General features: G+C 43.3%; 1 protein-coding gene across 6 annotated transcripts in view; it reads left to right on the top strand.

Moving 5' to 3' along the window:
• CELSR1 (cadherin EGF LAG seven-pass G-type receptor 1) overlaps positions 1–19248 on the top strand; it is a 167427-nt gene that overhangs the window by 100015 nt on the left and 48164 nt on the right. For all 6 annotated transcript variants that reach the window (XM_068995343.1, XM_068995382.1, XM_068995367.1 and 3 more), the window contains exons 6-7: positions 16618–16775; positions 17721–17884. In XM_068995343.1, coding sequence (XP_068851444.1) covers positions 16618–16775; positions 17721–17884 — 322 coding nt within the window. The remainder of the gene's footprint in view (positions 1–16617; positions 16776–17720; positions 17885–19248) is intronic.

Raw genomic sequence — 19248 nt, 5'->3', positions numbered from 1 at the left:
TATGTATTAGGAGTTTGTCAGCTTCCCAGTAGCGAAGTATCAGTTTACCTGTTACTTGCCATTATAGATGTTTGCTGACAGATGGGGGGAGATGGGGAGGAAAGTCACTGCTGGCTCTGATAGCTCAAACACATTACTTAGCAGGGTCCTGATCTTGCAGCCATTAAACTCAGCAGGAGGTATTGAATTAAGGGTAACCCATGGGTGACCTGCTTTCTCAAGAGGTGTATATATTGATAAGAAATTTAGAAGAAATGGAATTTAAAAAAATTATTTTGGAAGGAAAAGTGGGAGCAGGGGGAAGATTTCAGCCTGACAAATGAAACTGATCAAAAATAGTAGAAAGAGCCTGCTGCTTGTTGACAGGATAGCTGGTGTAAGGGGCAGCAGCAATGTCAGCTGCCCTACTTGCCTCAGTACTATACTTCCTTTCCACATTATGAGAATATAGTCAGCCTCTGAAGGAGAGTGATCCACACTGTTTGACTCTCCTGAACCTGCCAGCATGGGTGACAGTCACCAGGTTTAGCCATGCTGATACTTGTTTGGAAAAGGAGCAAACCCGTGTTTGATGGTAGTGATGCTCAATACCAGTGACATCACGTGAACTGTCTGGCATTCATTGCATGTACAGGATCACGTATGATTGTGGGTAGTACTTGGAACAGCAGATTTTATTGAGTCCAGTAGTGAGTGTTTTTTTTAATTAAATGAAAACTTCAAGCCACTCTCCTAAACTTCTGATAGAAACACAGTTTTGTTCAGAATTTGAGATATACCATCAAACTTATGTTAATGTTTTACCTGACTCATTACCTCAGGGTAGAATTCATCATTTGGCACAACATAAAAATGTTTTGAGTATGGACATGTTCCTTTAATTATAGAGGGCATGTACCTGTATATTTGTATTTATATGCTCTGTATATTATGTCTTACTTATATATATACAACATCAGAGTTGCTTAAGGATGTTACTGCTCTGTAGGCAGAAGGTCCTGCTGCGTCTCTTTAAGGGAGCACAGGTTAATTTAACCTCAGTGACAGAAAACCTAAGAGCATATAGAAACAAGCTACCACTGAGTGTCTGATGTGCAGAGCAGTAATTCTGGGGAATAGGATGAACAAAAAAACCCTGAATGACTCACAGAATGACTCACAAAAGTAACAACTTTTGTGTGCTGTTAGACAGTGTGTGTGGTGGGATCCACTTTTATGGTCAAGAGGTGTAAAATGATGGGTGCCTAGGAGAGTGTCTCCACTGTACTGGTCTCTTGAGCTTGCAGTCTCCTAGACTGCTATTCAGTACAAATATTACTCTTTTTCCATAATTGGGATGAGGTTTCTTCTCATATCTGATAAACAATGGTAAGCTGCTGTTCTTTCTCTCCCTCTTTGAATGTCTTTGACTGAGGAGTGCCATGGTTTTTGTTTCAGATACTTGGCTGTGTTGGGAATAGCCCACCCCTTCAGAGTGGTTACAGTTAGTAGGGACCTGCTGATTCTCATCCCTATGTGCTCCCCACCCGGCCGAACCCAGACCTGTACTTAGCCTGAAGACAACTGCTGGAGAAAACAGGCAAATTCTTCAGTTAGAGATAAACTTGAAAGAAGTGAGGGCTGATTAGGGTTGCTCTTTGGTGTGTTGTGAATTCAAAGAACAGGAGGTGCATTGCTTTCAGACTCACATATGAATTCAAAAATCTGCCTATGGTAAGTGGTGGTTTCTCTTGAGTTAACTGGCCTTCATCTGGGGCAAGCTGCAGCTTGAATATCACCGAAGACTGAGCTAATACTGTAGAGATTTAGCTCTCAGCCCACTCATGCTCTAGAATTTGCTAGTACCTTCCTGTCTTATGGAGGTTTTATCCCTCATCCACTGGCTGAAAGCTGTTTCCAGGTGCCAGAACACCCTGTGTTTCAGTGCCAAGTCCAGCACTGTATTTTTTTTCCATACCTGGGGTGGGTGCTGCAGCTCTCCCCTTGTGCTTGCTCAGCAGGCGAGTGAGTGGGTGGGAAGGCAGCGTTCTCCTTCACCTGTGGGTTCCTTGGCCAAAGCTGCTCCTGAAGGGTTATTTACCCATGCCCCTACAGCTGTGCTGTAAATAAGCAGAGCTTATTTTTTGAAGTCTGCATCCACAAATCCTCCATACTGTGGATCACTAGTAGTGCCCACAGACTGGCTGTTGATGCCAGGGGTAGTATATATTTGGGCAAAACTAACCACCTCCGTATCTGGGACGCCTCAGTGACCCCCATTTGTTCATGCCATCGGAGCAGTGGCTCTCCAGCGCTGTTGGACAGAGCTTGTGTGCTTTGCTGTGATCCAGATGAAGCTATGGGCAGCTGAGGGTCTTGAGGATGGTGTCCATTTGGGGCTGCTGCCACCTGAGGTAGACTTGGGATGAAGCTGCTTGCAACAGAGAAACAGATCCTATCTGCACTTACTCAGGACTCAGAATAAAGTAGAAGTAAGGGTAGGGTCATGGAGGAAAAGTCAGGAAGAAAAAAGCAATCCCAGGCCAGGTCAGGGCTTCATTTGATGCTGTTCCTGTAGCTAGTCAGGCAATATGGTGGTCAGAAAAAGGAATGTCATATGGAAGTTCTGTGAATATAGATGTCCAAAGAGGCATAAATTGAGAGTATACCTGAAGATAGTATCTGTCAATGCTCTCAATGTTAAAATAAAACAAAAAGCATCTGCAGATCTGTTTTGAACCACCCACCTTCACTCTATGTACACTCATCATCTCCATGTGTGATTTTTGTCATGCCCAATTGTACTGGGTTTGGCTGGGGTAAAGTTAACTTTCTTCACAGTAGCTAATATGGGCTGTGTTTTGTAGTTGTGCTGAAAGCAGTGTTGGTAGCACAGGGACGTTTGAGTTGCTGCTGAGCAGGGCTTACACAGAGTCAGGGCCTTTTCTACTCCTCAGACTTCCCCACCAGTGAGGAGGCTGGTGGGGGTGCACAAAGAGTTGGGAGGGGACACAGCCGGGACAGCTGACCAGAGGGGTAGCCCATGCCATATGACTGAAGGGAAGAAGAAGGAATGGAGGGGATGTTCACAGTGATGACATTTGTCTTCCCAAGTCACCATTACGTGTGACAGAGCCCTGCTTTCCTGAGCATGGCTGAACACCTTCCTGCCCATGAGAAGTGGTGAATGAATTCCTTGTTTTGCTTTGCATGTGTGCACAGCTTTTCCTTTACCTATTAAACTGTCTTTATCTCAACCCACAAGTTTTCTCACTTTTACCCTTCTGATTCTATCCCCCGTTCTATTGTGGGGAAAGAGAGCGAGCAGCTGTGTGGGGCTTAGCTGCTTGCTGGGGTTAAACAATGATACTAAGCAAGAAATAAGCACTTTACAACAGGCCTGGTGTTCAGCAGATAAAGACTTTCTATAATGGACTTTCTCTAATTCCTCTATAAGTAGGAAAGACCTTGAGATAAAAAATGCTATGTTTACCTGGCAAGCTTGGATATATAAAGGGAAGGTTGTTGGGTTTGGGGTTTGCTGAGTTTTTGTGTTTCTGGGGAGCTGAGAATGCATCTCCCTGTTTCCTAAATTAAGCAGAAAAATCAACCAGTTGGAAAGTATAGTCCTGTAAAACCCCTATATTTCTTATACTCTTGCACACGTTATGTCTGCCGCTCATTGGCAGAATTATCTTTAGGATTATCTTTACGGCAAATCTCTGACATTCATCGCTGCCTTTGTTTTACTAGAGCCTCTGTTTTGATTCTGGAAGCCTGTGTCACACAACTGCCTAACAGTGGCAAGAGGCAGAGCAGTGCCGAACAACTTGAGCATGTGTACACAAAACTTATCTTTTAAAAACTTGGGTCCACCCCTGCTCTCCCACCCAGGAGCCATCTGCGACTAAGTTTCGTGCAGCCACCAGTCACCAGGGTGGGTGACACAGTCATACTCCAAAAATCAAGATCTACATGTGCTGGTGTAGTTGTGGGCAACTGAAGCTTGGTGGCCACTTGCAATCCACAGCCATGGGCAGGCAGGATGTGCCTTTTAATCCAAGGGTATAAACACAAGTGGCACAGGCAGTCACAGGCAGCAGGAATGTGCAGATCTGTGTTGGAGAGGTTAATGTAGCAACTTGTTTTGAATAGGATGGGATGAGTGCAGCAACCTCTGATGTTCTGCTGCAGAGACAAGCACAGACCCTGCTGGCTCCAGCACACGTGCCCCTGCACGAGGTGCCTTTGGAGCTGACAGATAGGTTATCTCGCTTCCTTCTGAAAACACAGACTGTCTCTGATGATGGCAAATTTGCCTGTTATGGAAATATATTCTGTATCCAGGACTGACAATTGATTTTGCTACTTTGCCTTGGAAAAAAAAAAAAGGCAGAGTGCCTTTCACTACAATGTTGTAGTGAAACTCAGATTGTGACAATTGTGCCAAAAGATACAGATGGCGCTGGCTACTGCTTTCTTTCCTGTAAAGGGAACCAACTCTTGTTAGAAGTTCTGGGTTCTCAGCACTCTGTTGCCCCAGAACCAACAGGCAGCATCACACAGTGGCTCAGCACAGGCTTCCCTGCACTACCCCACTCCCACCTTGTGCGAGCATTCCAGCACAAACACCTTGTTTGCTCAGCTCTCTCTCTCTCCCTGCTGAGCCTGCCAAGGAGGCTGCCAGCGCTGCGGGTGATTTATGAGGCAGGCACATGCCTGCAGCTGAATAGGGATTGCCAGCTCCTTGGAGAAAAGCCACATAGCTGCCACCAGCTAGGCATAACTTTAGTCACTGGACCCTGAGTGAAAAGACCCTGCCCTCACAGTATCCAGGACACCACCCAGTATTGTTTACTTCTTAATCTGAATGGCCAGGAAAAGTGGTTGGCAATTAAATTCTTAGATTTAGGTATTAGGTATTATCCCTTGTGCTGGGGAGCACCTCTCACACCAGAGCAGGGTTGCCCAGATGAGTTTTGTAACTTGGTTGGAAAAGACAGACCCCAACAGAAGTCAAATAACTGGAAAAGCAACTATTAATAGATGTTGGGTATGACTTATGCAAATGTCTATCATGGGTGCAAATTATGCAAATGTCTATCACTGGTGACATCTGAGCAGATGTAATTGTGATCTGAGGGAGGATTTTTGAAGTTAATCCTCATGGTGGCTTCCAGACTAATTTGTTAAAGGATTGAGGGAGACTTTTTAAATAAACAATGCAGTTGTTGAAGATTATGGTAATGCCACTGTTGATCAGATGTGGACACTGCCAGAGTCTGGATTTTGCTGGCTCAGATTGACTTGCTGTGTTTACTGCATTTGTGATTAACATGGACATGCTCTGGCATTGCTTGGCATTGTCTGATAAAGAAAAATGCAGAATAGTAATTGCTATGTCAAGCAAACTGTGGAGGTGGGGACATACTGGAAATGCTGAAAATGTTATTCAGTTAGGAGCAACCTACTTCTCTGGGCATATTTTTCCAGAAAGAAAGAGAATTTTGTGGCATTTCAAAACCTATATTCATGGTATTTCAAGGAAATGCCAATATAGCTTTTAAAGGCCCTCTTAAGCGTGCAAGGCAGAAAGTGTGTTACAATGTAGTACTTCCTCTTAAAAGAAACCACTTGAGATTTAACCATATTTCTTCCAACTTTATCATTTCCTTATCACCCATCTCATTGTGAATTGTTTAATAGCAGAATGCACAGCAAGGTCTAGAGGTCAGTGGTGTTGCAGCAAGAAGGAGGTGGTGGATGGTGCTAACTTGCAGCAGGGCGTAGATGGTACACTTCACCAGATCATCAGTTTGTGCTGGATGCCTTTCCTTCTACGGCATTTTCATGGGATCAAAAGTTCTGCCACAGCTTACGCACAGGGAAGCTTGCAGGACACCAAAACCACAGGGAGCATAACCACAGTCAATTCATTAGCTCAGGTCCTTGAGGACTTAGCTGTACTTACCCGTGTAACTGGGGGTCTCTTCTTCACAGAGAAAGCTACCAGGGTTTCTTCAGCTTTACAAGAAAAAAAAGCAATTCAAGTGTAAAAGTCACTTTCTTTTCTAGCCACAACCAAAATTTTTAAGCAGCATCCTGAGAGACATGCATGTTTAATTTACTTCTCAACTCAAGAGGGTAAGGAAATTTGACTGGATTTCCAAGGTGGTTAGCCAGAAGCAGGTTATGATAGCTTTTTCACAACTTTCTTACAAGAACAGGAGTTGCTGTATCAACAGATTATTGTGCTTTTTGGTGGGTAGGCTTGTATACTGGTGAAAGATGTGGTAGGTAGTGCTGGAGGCACATGGACAATATGAGGGTACGAGGAATTTGTAGCTATGCATTTGTAATACTTATCTGTACTATGTATTTTTGGTGCTACTGGGCATGGGCATTTAAAGAAAAACCTAGCAATTAAAATTACAAGCAGCTAGAGGAAGGAAAGAAAGTATATTTTTCATTACTGAATGCATTCCACATTTTACATTTAAAGTTCAGAGTGTTTTTCTAGTCAAACACATAAAATATGTTCTTCGTGTCTGAATGCAAAAGATGTCATTTCCCACATGCTCAGAGTTCAATTTTTAAAATGCCATGAGAAGAGGTAATCTCAGAAAAAATAGTTCAGTTTTGAGTCATTTCCTGGCTTTCTGGCTCATGATTCAGACACTCACATCCTTGCTGAGGTCGGATTCATCCTCTTCCACCCAAATCCAGATGATCATCAATGAAAGTCCTCCTCTAGGTAAGACCATAGATTTGCTATATAGTAACTGAACCTTGACAGATCCTGATTAGAATTAATATATCTGTCCACAGGTCTGATGGTCTCGCTGTCCCTTGAAATCTTTAAATCAAGTCAGTATTTCCCTTTCTAAAGGAAAATTTTTGCTTGGGTGCAAGCTATGTTATTGAGCAGGACTCACTGGCTGATGCTCTTTGGTTGTATAAAGCACAAGACTGATTAGATGAGAACAGGAGTCCCATCCATACAAAAAATGTGACAGGATCCTGTGAAAACCCGTCTTGAGCTCCAGCCTGCAGTATTGCAGGTGGAAAGCCTAGAGCCAGGAGAAAAATGTTGCTGCACATTTGCCCTGTTCTTACACACTTCCACAGCATCTACCACTCCCTCAGTGGGACTTTGGTCTGGCCTATGGCAACCATTTACATTCCTAACATCTCCTGGAAAGCACTGGAGGGCTGCCTGGCTAATGTTTACTTTTTCTTGCTCTTGTGGAGCCCTTGCAGGTGTTAGTGGGTGTAAGGGGGTGGGGGCTGGGCAGCTGATCTACCCTTGCGGAACAGGCACATGTGAGCCTGGACTTTAAAAGCCCCTCCTACAATTCCACCGATATTTCAATTAGTAGTAATTGTTTTTGTTGGTGTTTTGTTTGCTTTTTTTTTCTGGTAGAGGGTAAGTGTGAAGTGATTGATATCTGGGAAAGGAAATCAGGATTTGGCTGTGGAGCGACATTCCATTGTCTTGACACAAAATAACAAATAACTCACCTCTAAATCTGTGTCTCGGGAAATTAAAGTGTAAAGCAGTGAAAGTCATTTGGAGGTCATTGAGATGTAAAGTGTGACCCGCTCCACAGCACTGAGTGGCTCAGCTCTCAGTGACAGCTTTGAGAAATCTCTCCGGCGACTGGGGAAGAGAGGGAAAGCGTGTACCCAGTGCCTGGCTTGTTCTCTCCCGCTCCTGCTTTTGGAACTGTTGCTCTCACAGTTTGCAAACACCACCTGAAAACCCTGGTAGCTGTGGTGGTGACTTTATATGCAAACACAAACAGTAACTTTTTAGAAAATGTCCACACAGTCAGGGACCGTGTGTTGGCAAAACCAGCCTGAGTCCCTGCTCTTTTGTAAGCCTCATCTTTGGCAAGGCTGTTCAGTACTTACTCTTCTCACATCACCCAGGTTTTAAAGGCTTAACTTGAGTGCCCCTCTAGGTCTGTGCCCACCCCACACCTGAGCCAGGTGTCAGCTGTGTGGCTTTTCCTCCTGGTGTGGGGCTCTCAGGTCATCCTTGGGAACCTGGCACCCAGTGATGCTCTTTGAGCCCGGTTCACTCAAGCCATCTGACACCTCTGCGCTGCAAAAATGCAAAGACATTTAATGGCATCTCCCAAAATGGTGATTTTCAGCTCCTCCAGAAGGCTAAGGAGATGTAAGGGACCTCCATGAGATCTGGCAGAAGCTGAATGGCCCTTGGCTCACCCTAAGGCCCTGAGGACAGTGCTTGAAGGTTGTGCTGTGCAGTCCAGCCTGGCAAGGCCTTGCTCAAAGCCAGCAGAGTCATTGAAATGGCACCTCAGGAATTTGGTGCATGTTCTTTGAAGTGCACTGTTATCTCCATTAAATCATGTAGTAAATTACAGTAGCTCACTGATTTGCAGTAACTTTTCGGGTATTTTGTATCTGTCTGTGCAGTGAGACGAAGCAGCACTTTGCAGTTATCTGGCCTTGCAGGAGTCTGTGTGCCAGGAGACCCTCACAAAGATCCAGCCATGGGGTCAGAGAGGGACCCCTTAGAAAAGTGTGGGATTCCTGGATTTTAAAGGCTGAAATGTGACTCCATTACCCACACTAAGCAGCAGCTTGCTTGGCAAGGTGTCACCAGGGACTTTTCCAGGAAGGAGTTAGTTGCTGTGCATAAGTGTCACAGGTATTTCCTGGACTCTGAGAGCAGCAACATTCACATCCTGGATGCAAAAATATGTCATAGAACATAAAAGATTTAAATAAAGCCAAAAATATTTTAGAGTGGTACTTTGGCAGGTAGTTACAGACAAATGGTAAAGGGAGAAGAGTTTGCTGAACTGTGAGAGGACAGCAGGTGAAGGAGACAAGGGGGATCTTCCAGCATCCTTCACATGTTCTCCTTTCCCAGTTCTCCAAGGGTGCTGGAGAACATCCTTGTTGGTGGAAAGAGAGGAAGGCAGCAAAATAGGCAGAAAAGGGGTTCAGAGGGCAGGAGTGGTCAAGGAGAAGGGACATCAGCCACAGGGGCAGATCAGAGTGAGGAGAGCGCTGTAGAGGGAGGACAAGGGCACCCACATCAGCAGAGCACTGTGGTGAGTGCTGTCTCCCACATGGAAAACTGAATGTTGTCTTGAGGAGAGGGAATGGTCTCTTGACAGCCAGAACAGGTCTGTCTTGTGTCACTGATTCAGCATCAAAGAGGTGAGAATCATCTGGGAATACATATTTGAGGATAAAATTTCCATTTGCAGACAGGGAAAACTCATTCTTCCCATCAGCACTACAGCAGCCCTTGCCAAAGTTAGTCAAAACTAAGAATATACCCTTTGCAGTAGCTGGATGGTATTTGTGAAGATACTGATCACGCTGTGGAGGCAAGGAGCATATCTGGATGCCATGCCTGTTGTAACCATGGCTTTTCACAGCCCTGCTGTGCCATTGCCACATGTTGTGACAGGAGGGGCTGCTCCCCATCTCTGCCCCACTGGAAGAGCAGCAGCAGCAATTTGGGCAGTGCCATTCACTGGTGCCAGCTCTCATAGCTGTGCTGAAAGCCTCCTGCTTTGAATATCAAAGTTTAGCCTCTGGATGCAGCCCTAAAGGAGATAACAAATGAGGCCAGTAAAACTTGCTTGACTTTGTGGGCCAGCCCAGATCCTGATGATTGCTGTTGCAGGGCGTTTCTCTAGGAAAAGAAACTGGTCTGGTGGCTTTTCAGGATTTGCATTTTTGACTCACTGATGGGAAGCTCTTTGGTTTTCCTTTTCACTGTCACGGGCTCTCATGTTTCTGTACAGACTTGAGCCAAATTTGTATAAAGAAATGCCATTAAAATATTCAGTGAATAAAGGGGATACATACATCAAAGGAGTAAGGGGGTTATGTGAAATGACTTGTCCTGCCTTTCCCTGGTGACTAATCAGGATCTGTTCTTCACACCACCTATTTAAAAGGTATTCTGGAAATCTGTAAGGGGAAACTAGAAAACAACGATTAACGTTAGTGGTTTCTGTAATCTGGCCTAATTTGGAGTTTCCTGATTGATCAGAGTGGTCTGCAAGTCCATGCTAAGCTCCTCTGGCATTTCCTAGTCTCTCCCCAAGGACTGCAAGCAGTGTGCTTTCCCTGTTTATTTTTTCCTGTTTATTTATTTATTTATTTTCCTTGCGGGGGGCTGGGCTCCGGCAGCTTGTCCAGGGAGGCCGCCGCCGCCGTGGGCCCTTAATGAGCTTTTTGACCACTGAAGCAGCACAGCATCGCCTGGGAATCGCAGGGGTTCCTCCCTTCCCCACATCAGACCGTGGAGCAGAGGCCGGCGGGTTAACAAAGCAGCCGGGGCGGCTGGCGGGCGGCCTAATGAGCGCCAGGGAACCGCGCAGGGGGGACCCCGCAGTGGCCGGAGCCCCAGCAGCAGCCTCCAGCAGGACCCAATGCCAGTTCCCCCATTTTCTCCCATTATTACTGTAGCTGGAAGCGTTAGAAAGTAAAGAGCCCCAAAAAAACATTTTTGGGGGCAGTGGGGTCTGAACCAGCGCATTAACAACGCAGAGGAGAGCATTAAAAAAAATAACTAGGAAACAGATTCTTTTTAACCTTTAACCACTCCAAACAGCCAATAAATCATTAGCTACTAATTAACAAAAACAGAAGGGTAACTTACTGTCTGGTAAGCAAACTCTTGGAATCACTGAAAGGCTGGCACTGACTTCAGGATGGCTTTTCTTCTTACACATTTGCAGTTATTAAAAAGACAAACAAGCCAAGCTCTGAATATTAAGCTATGCCATGCAAAGCATTTTGCTAAAATAACGATTTTCTAAAATAGATTTTTAATGTGTACAGTGAACTGAGCAAATGCAGAATTTACAATATGCAACATCTGACCCCCAAGAAAATAGGTCTCCTGCTGGTGCCAAGTGTAACGACGTAGGTTGTGTTTCATCTGCAAGCAATCCTGGTTTGGATTCCCTAAGTCTTGGCCATACTTACAGTCTGCTGCTGAATCATCTCCTCAGCTCCTTCAACAGACTCAATGGGGTGGCTAAAGCAGGCGGACAACCTCCTGGCTGAGGTTCGGGCTGGAGAGCACAGCTTTCAGTCTGAGCTCAGGGAATATCCATTATGTTGGAACACGCTCTGATGGCTGACCAAAACCACTCTTCCCTCTTTCCATCCGTGAGAAAAGTCAAGTGGCAAGTTTTTATCTAAGAATGGAAGTTGAAAAAAAGTTTTCTGGTGGAGGAGATGTTTGTGAGACCTCTGGAAAAGACTATTATCTTGTAGATTACCTAATAAAAGAGTGAGATCCAGGAATCTGAGTGTCATCACTGCTGCTGGTTGACTAAATAAACATTTGAACTTTGTGGTATTACTATTACATGTACAGACACTATCTAGTCTAGTTTACTTTAAAATAAGTCTGACAAAGATTGGGCTACTTGCTTAAACCTCTCCAACAATTTTGCATCCTGGCTTTTGGAAACAGTAGGACATATAATGAAAAATACAATGGTTAAGTGTTTAGGACAAGGGCTCCCATTGTCCCTTGATCTGTATGTCTTTTCCATTCACTGTGCATCGTTACACCAGCTGTGTCTTTAATAAGTAACTGTGTGGGCTCTTGCCGTTTAAATATTTACTTAAACATAATAGAGATTCTAAATGAAACTGAGATACATGAGAATATCCACGTCTGATGTTCTAAGTGGAATCAGAGTGGATTTGTGCAGTGGATTTGCAAATTATAAACAGACGTGTTTTGATGACCTTCTCTCCTCTATGGAGAGAAGGTCTCCATTTATGAAACACAAGTTCACAGATTAAGCTTCTCAGGGTTTTTCACCCGGGAGAATCTACATGTCTTTCTTGATGTTGAATGTATGGGGAGAAGTCCAAACATTGCTCTGTAACTGGGTTTCATGAAAATCGGATTTGGCATCACTAGTAAAATACCTCCACAGTGGTATTCTCTCACTGCAACCTGAGAAAGTCACTACAAGTGGCCAAAGGGAGTTCCATACCCCCTTGCAGCTTGAGAAGGTCACTCCTCCAGATCATCACTGAGGGCAGTAGATGAGTTTCACTGTTATCTCTGCTATGGTCAGAAAGGCAGCCACAATTTTCAAAAGACATCCTAGGAGGCTGTCATTCCTGTAGTCACGTTTTGGCTGTGACTCTGGGCAAGGGTGAATGTCATGGGTTAGATATGAGATGGGAGATGGGAGATTGTCACTTGTAGATCAGAACCTCTAATCTTCATGAAAGCTCAGTGAGGCAAAGTTAAGTTTCATTACATTGTTTACAATTTTAGGTACTAATTGCCATCATTTGAGGAACATAGATATGGTTCATCTTGGTTTACAGACAGAGAAAAAGGTAGGGGACTTAATGCTGTCACATGTGGATCCTGAGACAGGACTGTTCCTTTCTCTTCTCCAAATGACCCTATATGTGACTATAACATGAAAATATAAGTCAGAATAACAAAATTAATTTCATTATGGGATGCACAGAATGTTTGAAGCATCACTATGTGATGGTGATAAAACACTGCAAAACTCAGGGCTGCTTTTTCTTCCTTTCATTTGAGTCCCAGAATACTCCGCTTCTTTCATAGTTTGTTTAAGGGAGACCAAGTTCTCTCTCTGTCACTGTTTGATACCTTCTTGCTACTCAGTGTTACAGCATGTGGTCTTTGAAATTTGAATCCCAACTTCTTTCTGGAGAAGCATTAACTGAAAAGGCAGCCTTTAGGGTTAGGCAGCGAAATGTAAATTTTCAGCTCCATGAGCAGGAACTCAGTTACATGACTTGCATTACTATTAATGGGGGTCATGCTGGTAAATTCCTGTACACCACATTGCACATTTACTCATGAGTGCAGAATTGGCACAGCTAATGAAACTTGCCTTTTGGGTAGCATGTGTTTCAGGAGATGGGTCTGACAGGCAGAAAGGACTGCTAAGTACCCAGATGAAAGTCTGGCTTTTAACTCCTTGAACATATTTCCAGAAAATAATAGTGTGAACTAATGCTGGTTAGTGTTAGCTGTTCCTACTGTTAGGGATCAGTCTTGCTCCAGTAGGATTTCATTGAGGCAAAGATCATGCCTGAAATGTGAATGTGTGTGCTGTCACTTAGTGTTGGCGATACACTTTGTGGTGCATTTTCCATGTACTACTTACTGTTACTTACTTTCTTTCAAACATAAGCCAGTCCTCTGCTAACACTGGCTTCTATAATGATAAACAAATTAAGGGCTTTCTTATCATTTTCACCTCTGCTACTTTCCCAAAGACGATCCCTCCTATGGCTGAGCATCACCTGGTGATTACCAGCCTACATTACACATGGGCATCTTACACTGCTTTATTCTTGTTCTGTGTCCATTGCAGTGATAGCATCTTGTTTCCAAAACTCTTTCCCAGCCTTTACTTTGCTAGGTTAAACTTGCCAAGTAAATTTTGCCTGTTTGATATGGTAAACATGGCACTGCTCTGGCTGCTGTTTTGTGCACCTGCTGTAATTGGAAGGTATTTTTAGTAAATGAAAACAAAACTGCCCAAACATTCTATCCTGTGCTGTCTCATGAAACTTTCCTCATATACATCTGTGCAACAGCCCAGTGTTGTATTGTCTTTTTAACTTTTAATCTCACCATGGTTCCTAATTGTTTTGTAGTTAATTAGTAGGGGGTTTTTATTATTTTTCATCATTTAGTGCTGAGAGTGTCAGAGTCTGCAATAGGAATTGTTGTCATTAGATCCCAAGTTTCATGTTGTGGGTTTAATTCCCTTTCTTGCATGCAACTACTCAAAGTGATTATTTTTTTAAATTCATGGTACTCTAAATATCCTTTTCATCACCAGTAACCTATATTTAACATTAATCAACATATTTAATGAATAAAATCTGTTCCATGATTCATTGCTGAAGGAGCTCCTAACTTGGGCTTTCTCTGATAAAGTCAGAGAATGTGTTATTTATTTCACATTATTTCAAATACAGAGTATTGCCTATGTTAGCTGTTGAGAAGATGAGTAGTGTGTAGTATTTGCCACATATTTTGAGCCCTTGTCCCATTAAATGACTAAGAAAATCTCTCTTTCTTTTCGCAGTAACATATTCTTGTATTTTGGGAAAAGTCTGTCCAAATTCTGTCAAATGAGCCTTTTAACATGGTCAGAAAATCACCTTGTGTTTGAACTAAATATGGTTTGAGCTGACAATATATCTTCATTCACTGGAATATTCCCTTTCTTCATGGTTTTGTGTGGTCATCAGAGCCGAAGAAATGCCAGAGAGCTGTGCTGCAATGAACAGTCAACATCTAGAGAAACACTTTTCAGTTTCTATGTTAAATAAAAGTAGAAAAAAATCAATTTGCTACTGCGGCTAGTGACTGTGAAGGAGCAGCTGCAAACTGCTGAGTCTCATCAGGTTGCAATCGTGATTAACATTGGGCAGATCCCCCCTGCTGCGGGAATAAATACCCTGCCTTTGTCAAGGCTCCCATGTAAGAAACAATAGATTATTTCAGTGAAGCACAAGAACATAAATGTTAATCGAATCATTCCTCCGAATGAATAGAAGTAGCACCCAGAATGTAAACATTTTAATTTTGGAAGGGAAGGTCTGCCTGTTGGTTAGTTTTCTGTGTGTTTTTTCATGTACTTTGAGAAGCCACTCACTAACATTGCCATCATTGCATACAATAACATTTTCAGCACTTCGAATACGTGTGTTTCCTGTCTTTCCAAGCTAGGCAGTGGCAAAGTCCAGGGACTGTCGGAAAAAATAAAATCTGCCTTAATATCACTCAAGAGAGGTCAAAACCTTATACTGAATAACTGCCAAACTATGTGATCACATTAGTTCTTGGTAGAGGAAATGGAAAATACTTTCCAACTGGAATTGACACCAGGAAACATATTTTTAAAATGTTTTTTATACATTGGGATAATTACCCTTTAAAATAAATTTGTCTCTACACAGATGATGAAAGTGATTGTATTTTAACAAATTTATGTGTGTGTAAGTGAAACAGAAAGAAGTAATTTATCTTCTTACTGTTTCCTTGTTTGCTTTACAAATTAGGAATTTCAGAATGCAGTCAAGCAGTACGTGTTTTAAAACAAGTGTACAGCAAGCTACAGACGCCCACCCATCTTCATTTTTATATGAATACAGCTATTGTTGATTAACACATCATATATATATATATTTGGACTTTCAGTGTGTCTAGTTAGATCCTGCTGACTTCATTCCTGTGGGGTGTCCCTTTGCAAAGCCAGTAGAGTTCAGCGCATTACTTCTCTTGTACCGATAATGTCCTCAGAGATCTTGCACCAGTGGTAGATGAAGACCCCTTGGCTCTATGTGAACACTAAACATGGAAACAATTTTCTTACAGGGTTTGCTAGTTCTTCACTGAGGCTGCTATGCTGCTGTTTATACATGCACCCTTTCTTAACAGTCATAATGTACTTCTCCACTGGACAAATCTGTCTCTTGAGTTTCTGCACAGCAAATATCATCTCTTGTCAGTCACTCTGGGTTACATCTCATCAGTTACAAAATTAGTGGAGATGACGACGGATCCTTTTGTGGTGGAAGCACAGAAGTTTGATGGTTGGGATTGAATTCCTGGTGGTCCCATAGGAAAGCCTGTCTGTTGGGAGCACTGAATTTCCCCACTCAGTAGGTGCTGAACTGGAGAGAACAACTGACAGCAGGTGATTAGCAGAGTGAGCCAGTAACAGTGGTGGTGTGAAGCTGAGTGTGATAATTCTAGTTTTGTGGCTCATGTTCACCAGGGCACATTGTGATTGGGTGGGCAGGAGTTTCCTACTGCCTGGGAGAAGCTGGAGGTGAGGAAAAGCCAGAGCTTTTATTGCTGCTCTAAAACACACTTTCTTTCCATCTTCCGTGCTGCATCTTTAGTGTCAGTCTGTGTGCCGGCACCAGAGCGAGCACAGATCCATCCATTATTTTTGATTGTCCAGCTCCAGAGATCATTGGTCTCTATTCTCCTGTAACTAGAAACTGGGGGCTTCTCAGCCAGCCTAGCAATGGGCAGTGTTTTTTTGTGCACTCCATCTTGTAGCTAGAACAAGCAGGTTTCATCTAAGCTCCCTCCAGTCATCAGACAACCCCTCACTACAGCTTTTATAGAGGCCTGAACTCAGTTCCTGGTAGCCCTGACAGAGTATGCCCATCAGAGAAAATGTGACTTAAGCCTTTAGCCTCAGTTGTAGTATTACATCATTTTAGGGTTTTCATTCACTTGAGGTGAAGGGGTGCAAAATGAGCATAATTTATTAGAATTTGCTATGCAGAAGTGAAAAAACGCCTGTTTGGTGTGATTTGGGCCAAAGTAGTTCAGCAGTGGAAAAGACCAAGCCACTTCTGACTGCCCTGTGTATCATACTGGGCATGTGTGGACTCTGACTGAAGTCATCCATCATAGTTTTTCCTTGCCTAAATGTCGTGGAACGACCTAACTTGTGCTGTTGTGTTTACATATTCTACTTTCGTCCTCTTTGGGGGGTAGTAAGAAGTATGTTGTTGAGCTGACAGAACCAACCTTTCAATCCCATGTGTATGTAGCACTGTATGACATGTGCCATTTATTTTTTGAAGCCAAACATTGGCCGATTAGGAATTCCCCATGGGCCTTCGGGAGAGAAGGTGGCTGTGGTGACTGTGGACGACTGTGACACAGCAGTGGCTGTGCGCTTCGGGAGCCTCATTGGAAACTACACCTGTGCTGCCCAGGGGACTCAGACTGGCTCAAAAAAGTAAGGATTCCTTATATTTGTGTTTTCTACTCATTCTCTTTTTCCAGTGGAGAGTCAAGAGTATGCAATTAATCACTGAGCACTAAGTGATGAACCTGTAAGTTGGAAAAACAGATATGATGTAACAAGAAAAAGTAACAAAGTTTCGTTTGGGACATGGAATTACTTCCATCATTTAAGTTAAGAGTCCTATCCTAAAAGGAGATAGAAATAAAGGATATACACAAAAAACCATTGAAAATCATTGGATGTGAAAAAAGGTTTCCTGTGAAGAAAGGAAAAAAAAAATAGTACTTTTGAGTTTAAAGAGGAGATGAACAGCAAGCAACATAGGGGGGGATATAAGGTAATCAGTGATAGCAGAAAGATCATTGAGATACGCATGGTGCTGTAATATCCTAAGAGAGGGGCACACCATAAAAACTGGGGCTAATCCAAATGACCAGATGATAACACTTCTCACACAGTGTGGAGTCATTTAGTAGAACCTGCATCCACTAAATGTCATTAAGACTAAGATCTTCAGAGGATTTAAAAAGGATTGGCACTACGTAATAATTAAGTCATTATATAAAAATGTACTGCTTCTCAACCTTTGTGCTGAGCAGCATCAACCAGTCCCTACATGACTGGGGTCAGAAAGAAGTGTCCTGTGGCTACACATTTTTATCTAATTTTCATTTTCTTCTTTATACAGGCCACTGTTAGGGACAGGTCACTGGATTCTATATGCACATGACAACTCCTAAGTTAAAAGTCCGTGTTACTGGAAAGTCCTTTGATTATGAGCTCTGGAAGTGCTCATGTAGCAGAGGGAAGTGCAGATCAAATGTGTTTATGGAAGCACTATAAACACAGTGCTTAAACACAGTGGTTTTTTTTTAAAAAAAACAAAACAAAACAAACTCTTTGCAAGAAATTATAAGCATTTCTTTGTTTCTTCAGATCTTTGGACCTAACTGGCCCTCTCCTCCTTGGTGGTGTCCCAAACTTGCCTGAGGATTTCCCGGTGCACAACAGGCAGTTCATCGGCTGCATGAGGAACCTCTCCATTGACAGCAAGCCCATCGACATGGCTGGTTTCATCGCCAATAATGGCACTCTGCCAGGTATGGGCCACTAGTGCCCCAAAGGTCAGCACCAGAAAGGCCTCTGCCACAGCTGTGTGTGTAGCAGGGCTTAGGATATCAAAGGGGCTGGCACTGTGAGGCGTCCCAGGAAGGGGAAGGGGACAGAGGGTTCTGAAATTACCCCTGTTAGCACTTTTGAGGGCAAAGCAGCCATGGGGCAGGGACTTAAGGTGCTGTTTGGCATTGTGCTGCCATTGTGTCTCTGGCCAGACCTCATTTGTTTGAGCAAGGTGCAGTCCACACCTGTGCCATGGAGGCACACAACAGCCCGTGGCACAGGGCACACTTCCAGGATTCAGCAGCACACAGGAAAGGACTGGGCTTGTTTAGACTTTCTGCATTACTGGGAGTTTCAGCCAGGAATTTACTCCTAAATTAACTTTTCTTCTTCTATTTTTTAACTACCTATTAAATGTCTGTGCCAGTTTGGACGAATTTGGAGGAAAATATCCTCTGATAGAAGGCAGGTTACAACCCACCCTCCCCCACCAGGTTCAGGAAAAAAAAATTTTCCTTGGAGGAAAGTGAAAGACATAAAAACTATTTATTTAACAAACACACAGGAAAAGGATAATAATTCTAAATAATAAAACCTCTTGCTTTGGAGAGAAACCTGGGAAGATTTCAGAGTCCTTCTGTAGGTGTGGTCTCTCTCCTCCTCCTTGGACCTGGGTCAGTGTGGGCCCACCTCCAGGGCCTCGGTGGAAAATTCTCCTGGTGTGTTCTGATGTTGAAACAGCCCAGAAGAGAAGAAGGGAAAAAACTGAAGTCCCAGGAAAACAAAGTTCAGCTCTCAGTCTCCCTCTGGAGAAAAGGAGCCGTAAGCTGGCTGAAAAGCAACCAGGGTGCTTCCTCCGCTCTTGCTACCACAGCAGCAGGACGCAGAGGAGTGTGTGTCTGTGTCCTTGAACAACTGTTTTGAAAAGTTCACTTGGTTTTTTGCCTCTCCTCCTTCTCAGGCTCAGTTTAAAGGCACAGAAAGGCACAAAGTTAATTTCTGGGCATAGAGCAGCAACAGGGGATACATATCATAAAGTCACTCCAAGACAATGTCATTTTGCTCTGAAAGCCAAGGGGATTAGTTAATGAAAAAGACAACACTTAAAATGACTTTTTAATAAATTGTGTTTGTTCTGTAAATAAAATTCTGCAATCCCCTAAATCTGAAACCTGCTTCATGAAGCAGCCTGTTGGAGGTTCTGATTTGGTTTCCAGTCCTTGGATCCCAGGATTAGTTCCAGTGATTAGGTGTACAGAATGTTCTCATCATCCTAAAACTGGCTCCTACATACAAAAATGGAAAGTCCCTTCTGTCCATGCTGCTGAAGGTCTGTTTAAGAGCT

Source organism: Aphelocoma coerulescens, chromosome 1A (assembly GCF_041296385.1).
Source record: "Aphelocoma coerulescens isolate FSJ_1873_10779 chromosome 1A, UR_Acoe_1.0, whole genome shotgun sequence".
NCBI lineage: Eukaryota > Metazoa > Chordata > Aves > Passeriformes > Corvidae > Aphelocoma > Aphelocoma coerulescens.
This window is presented reverse-complemented; position numbering and strand designations above follow the sequence as displayed.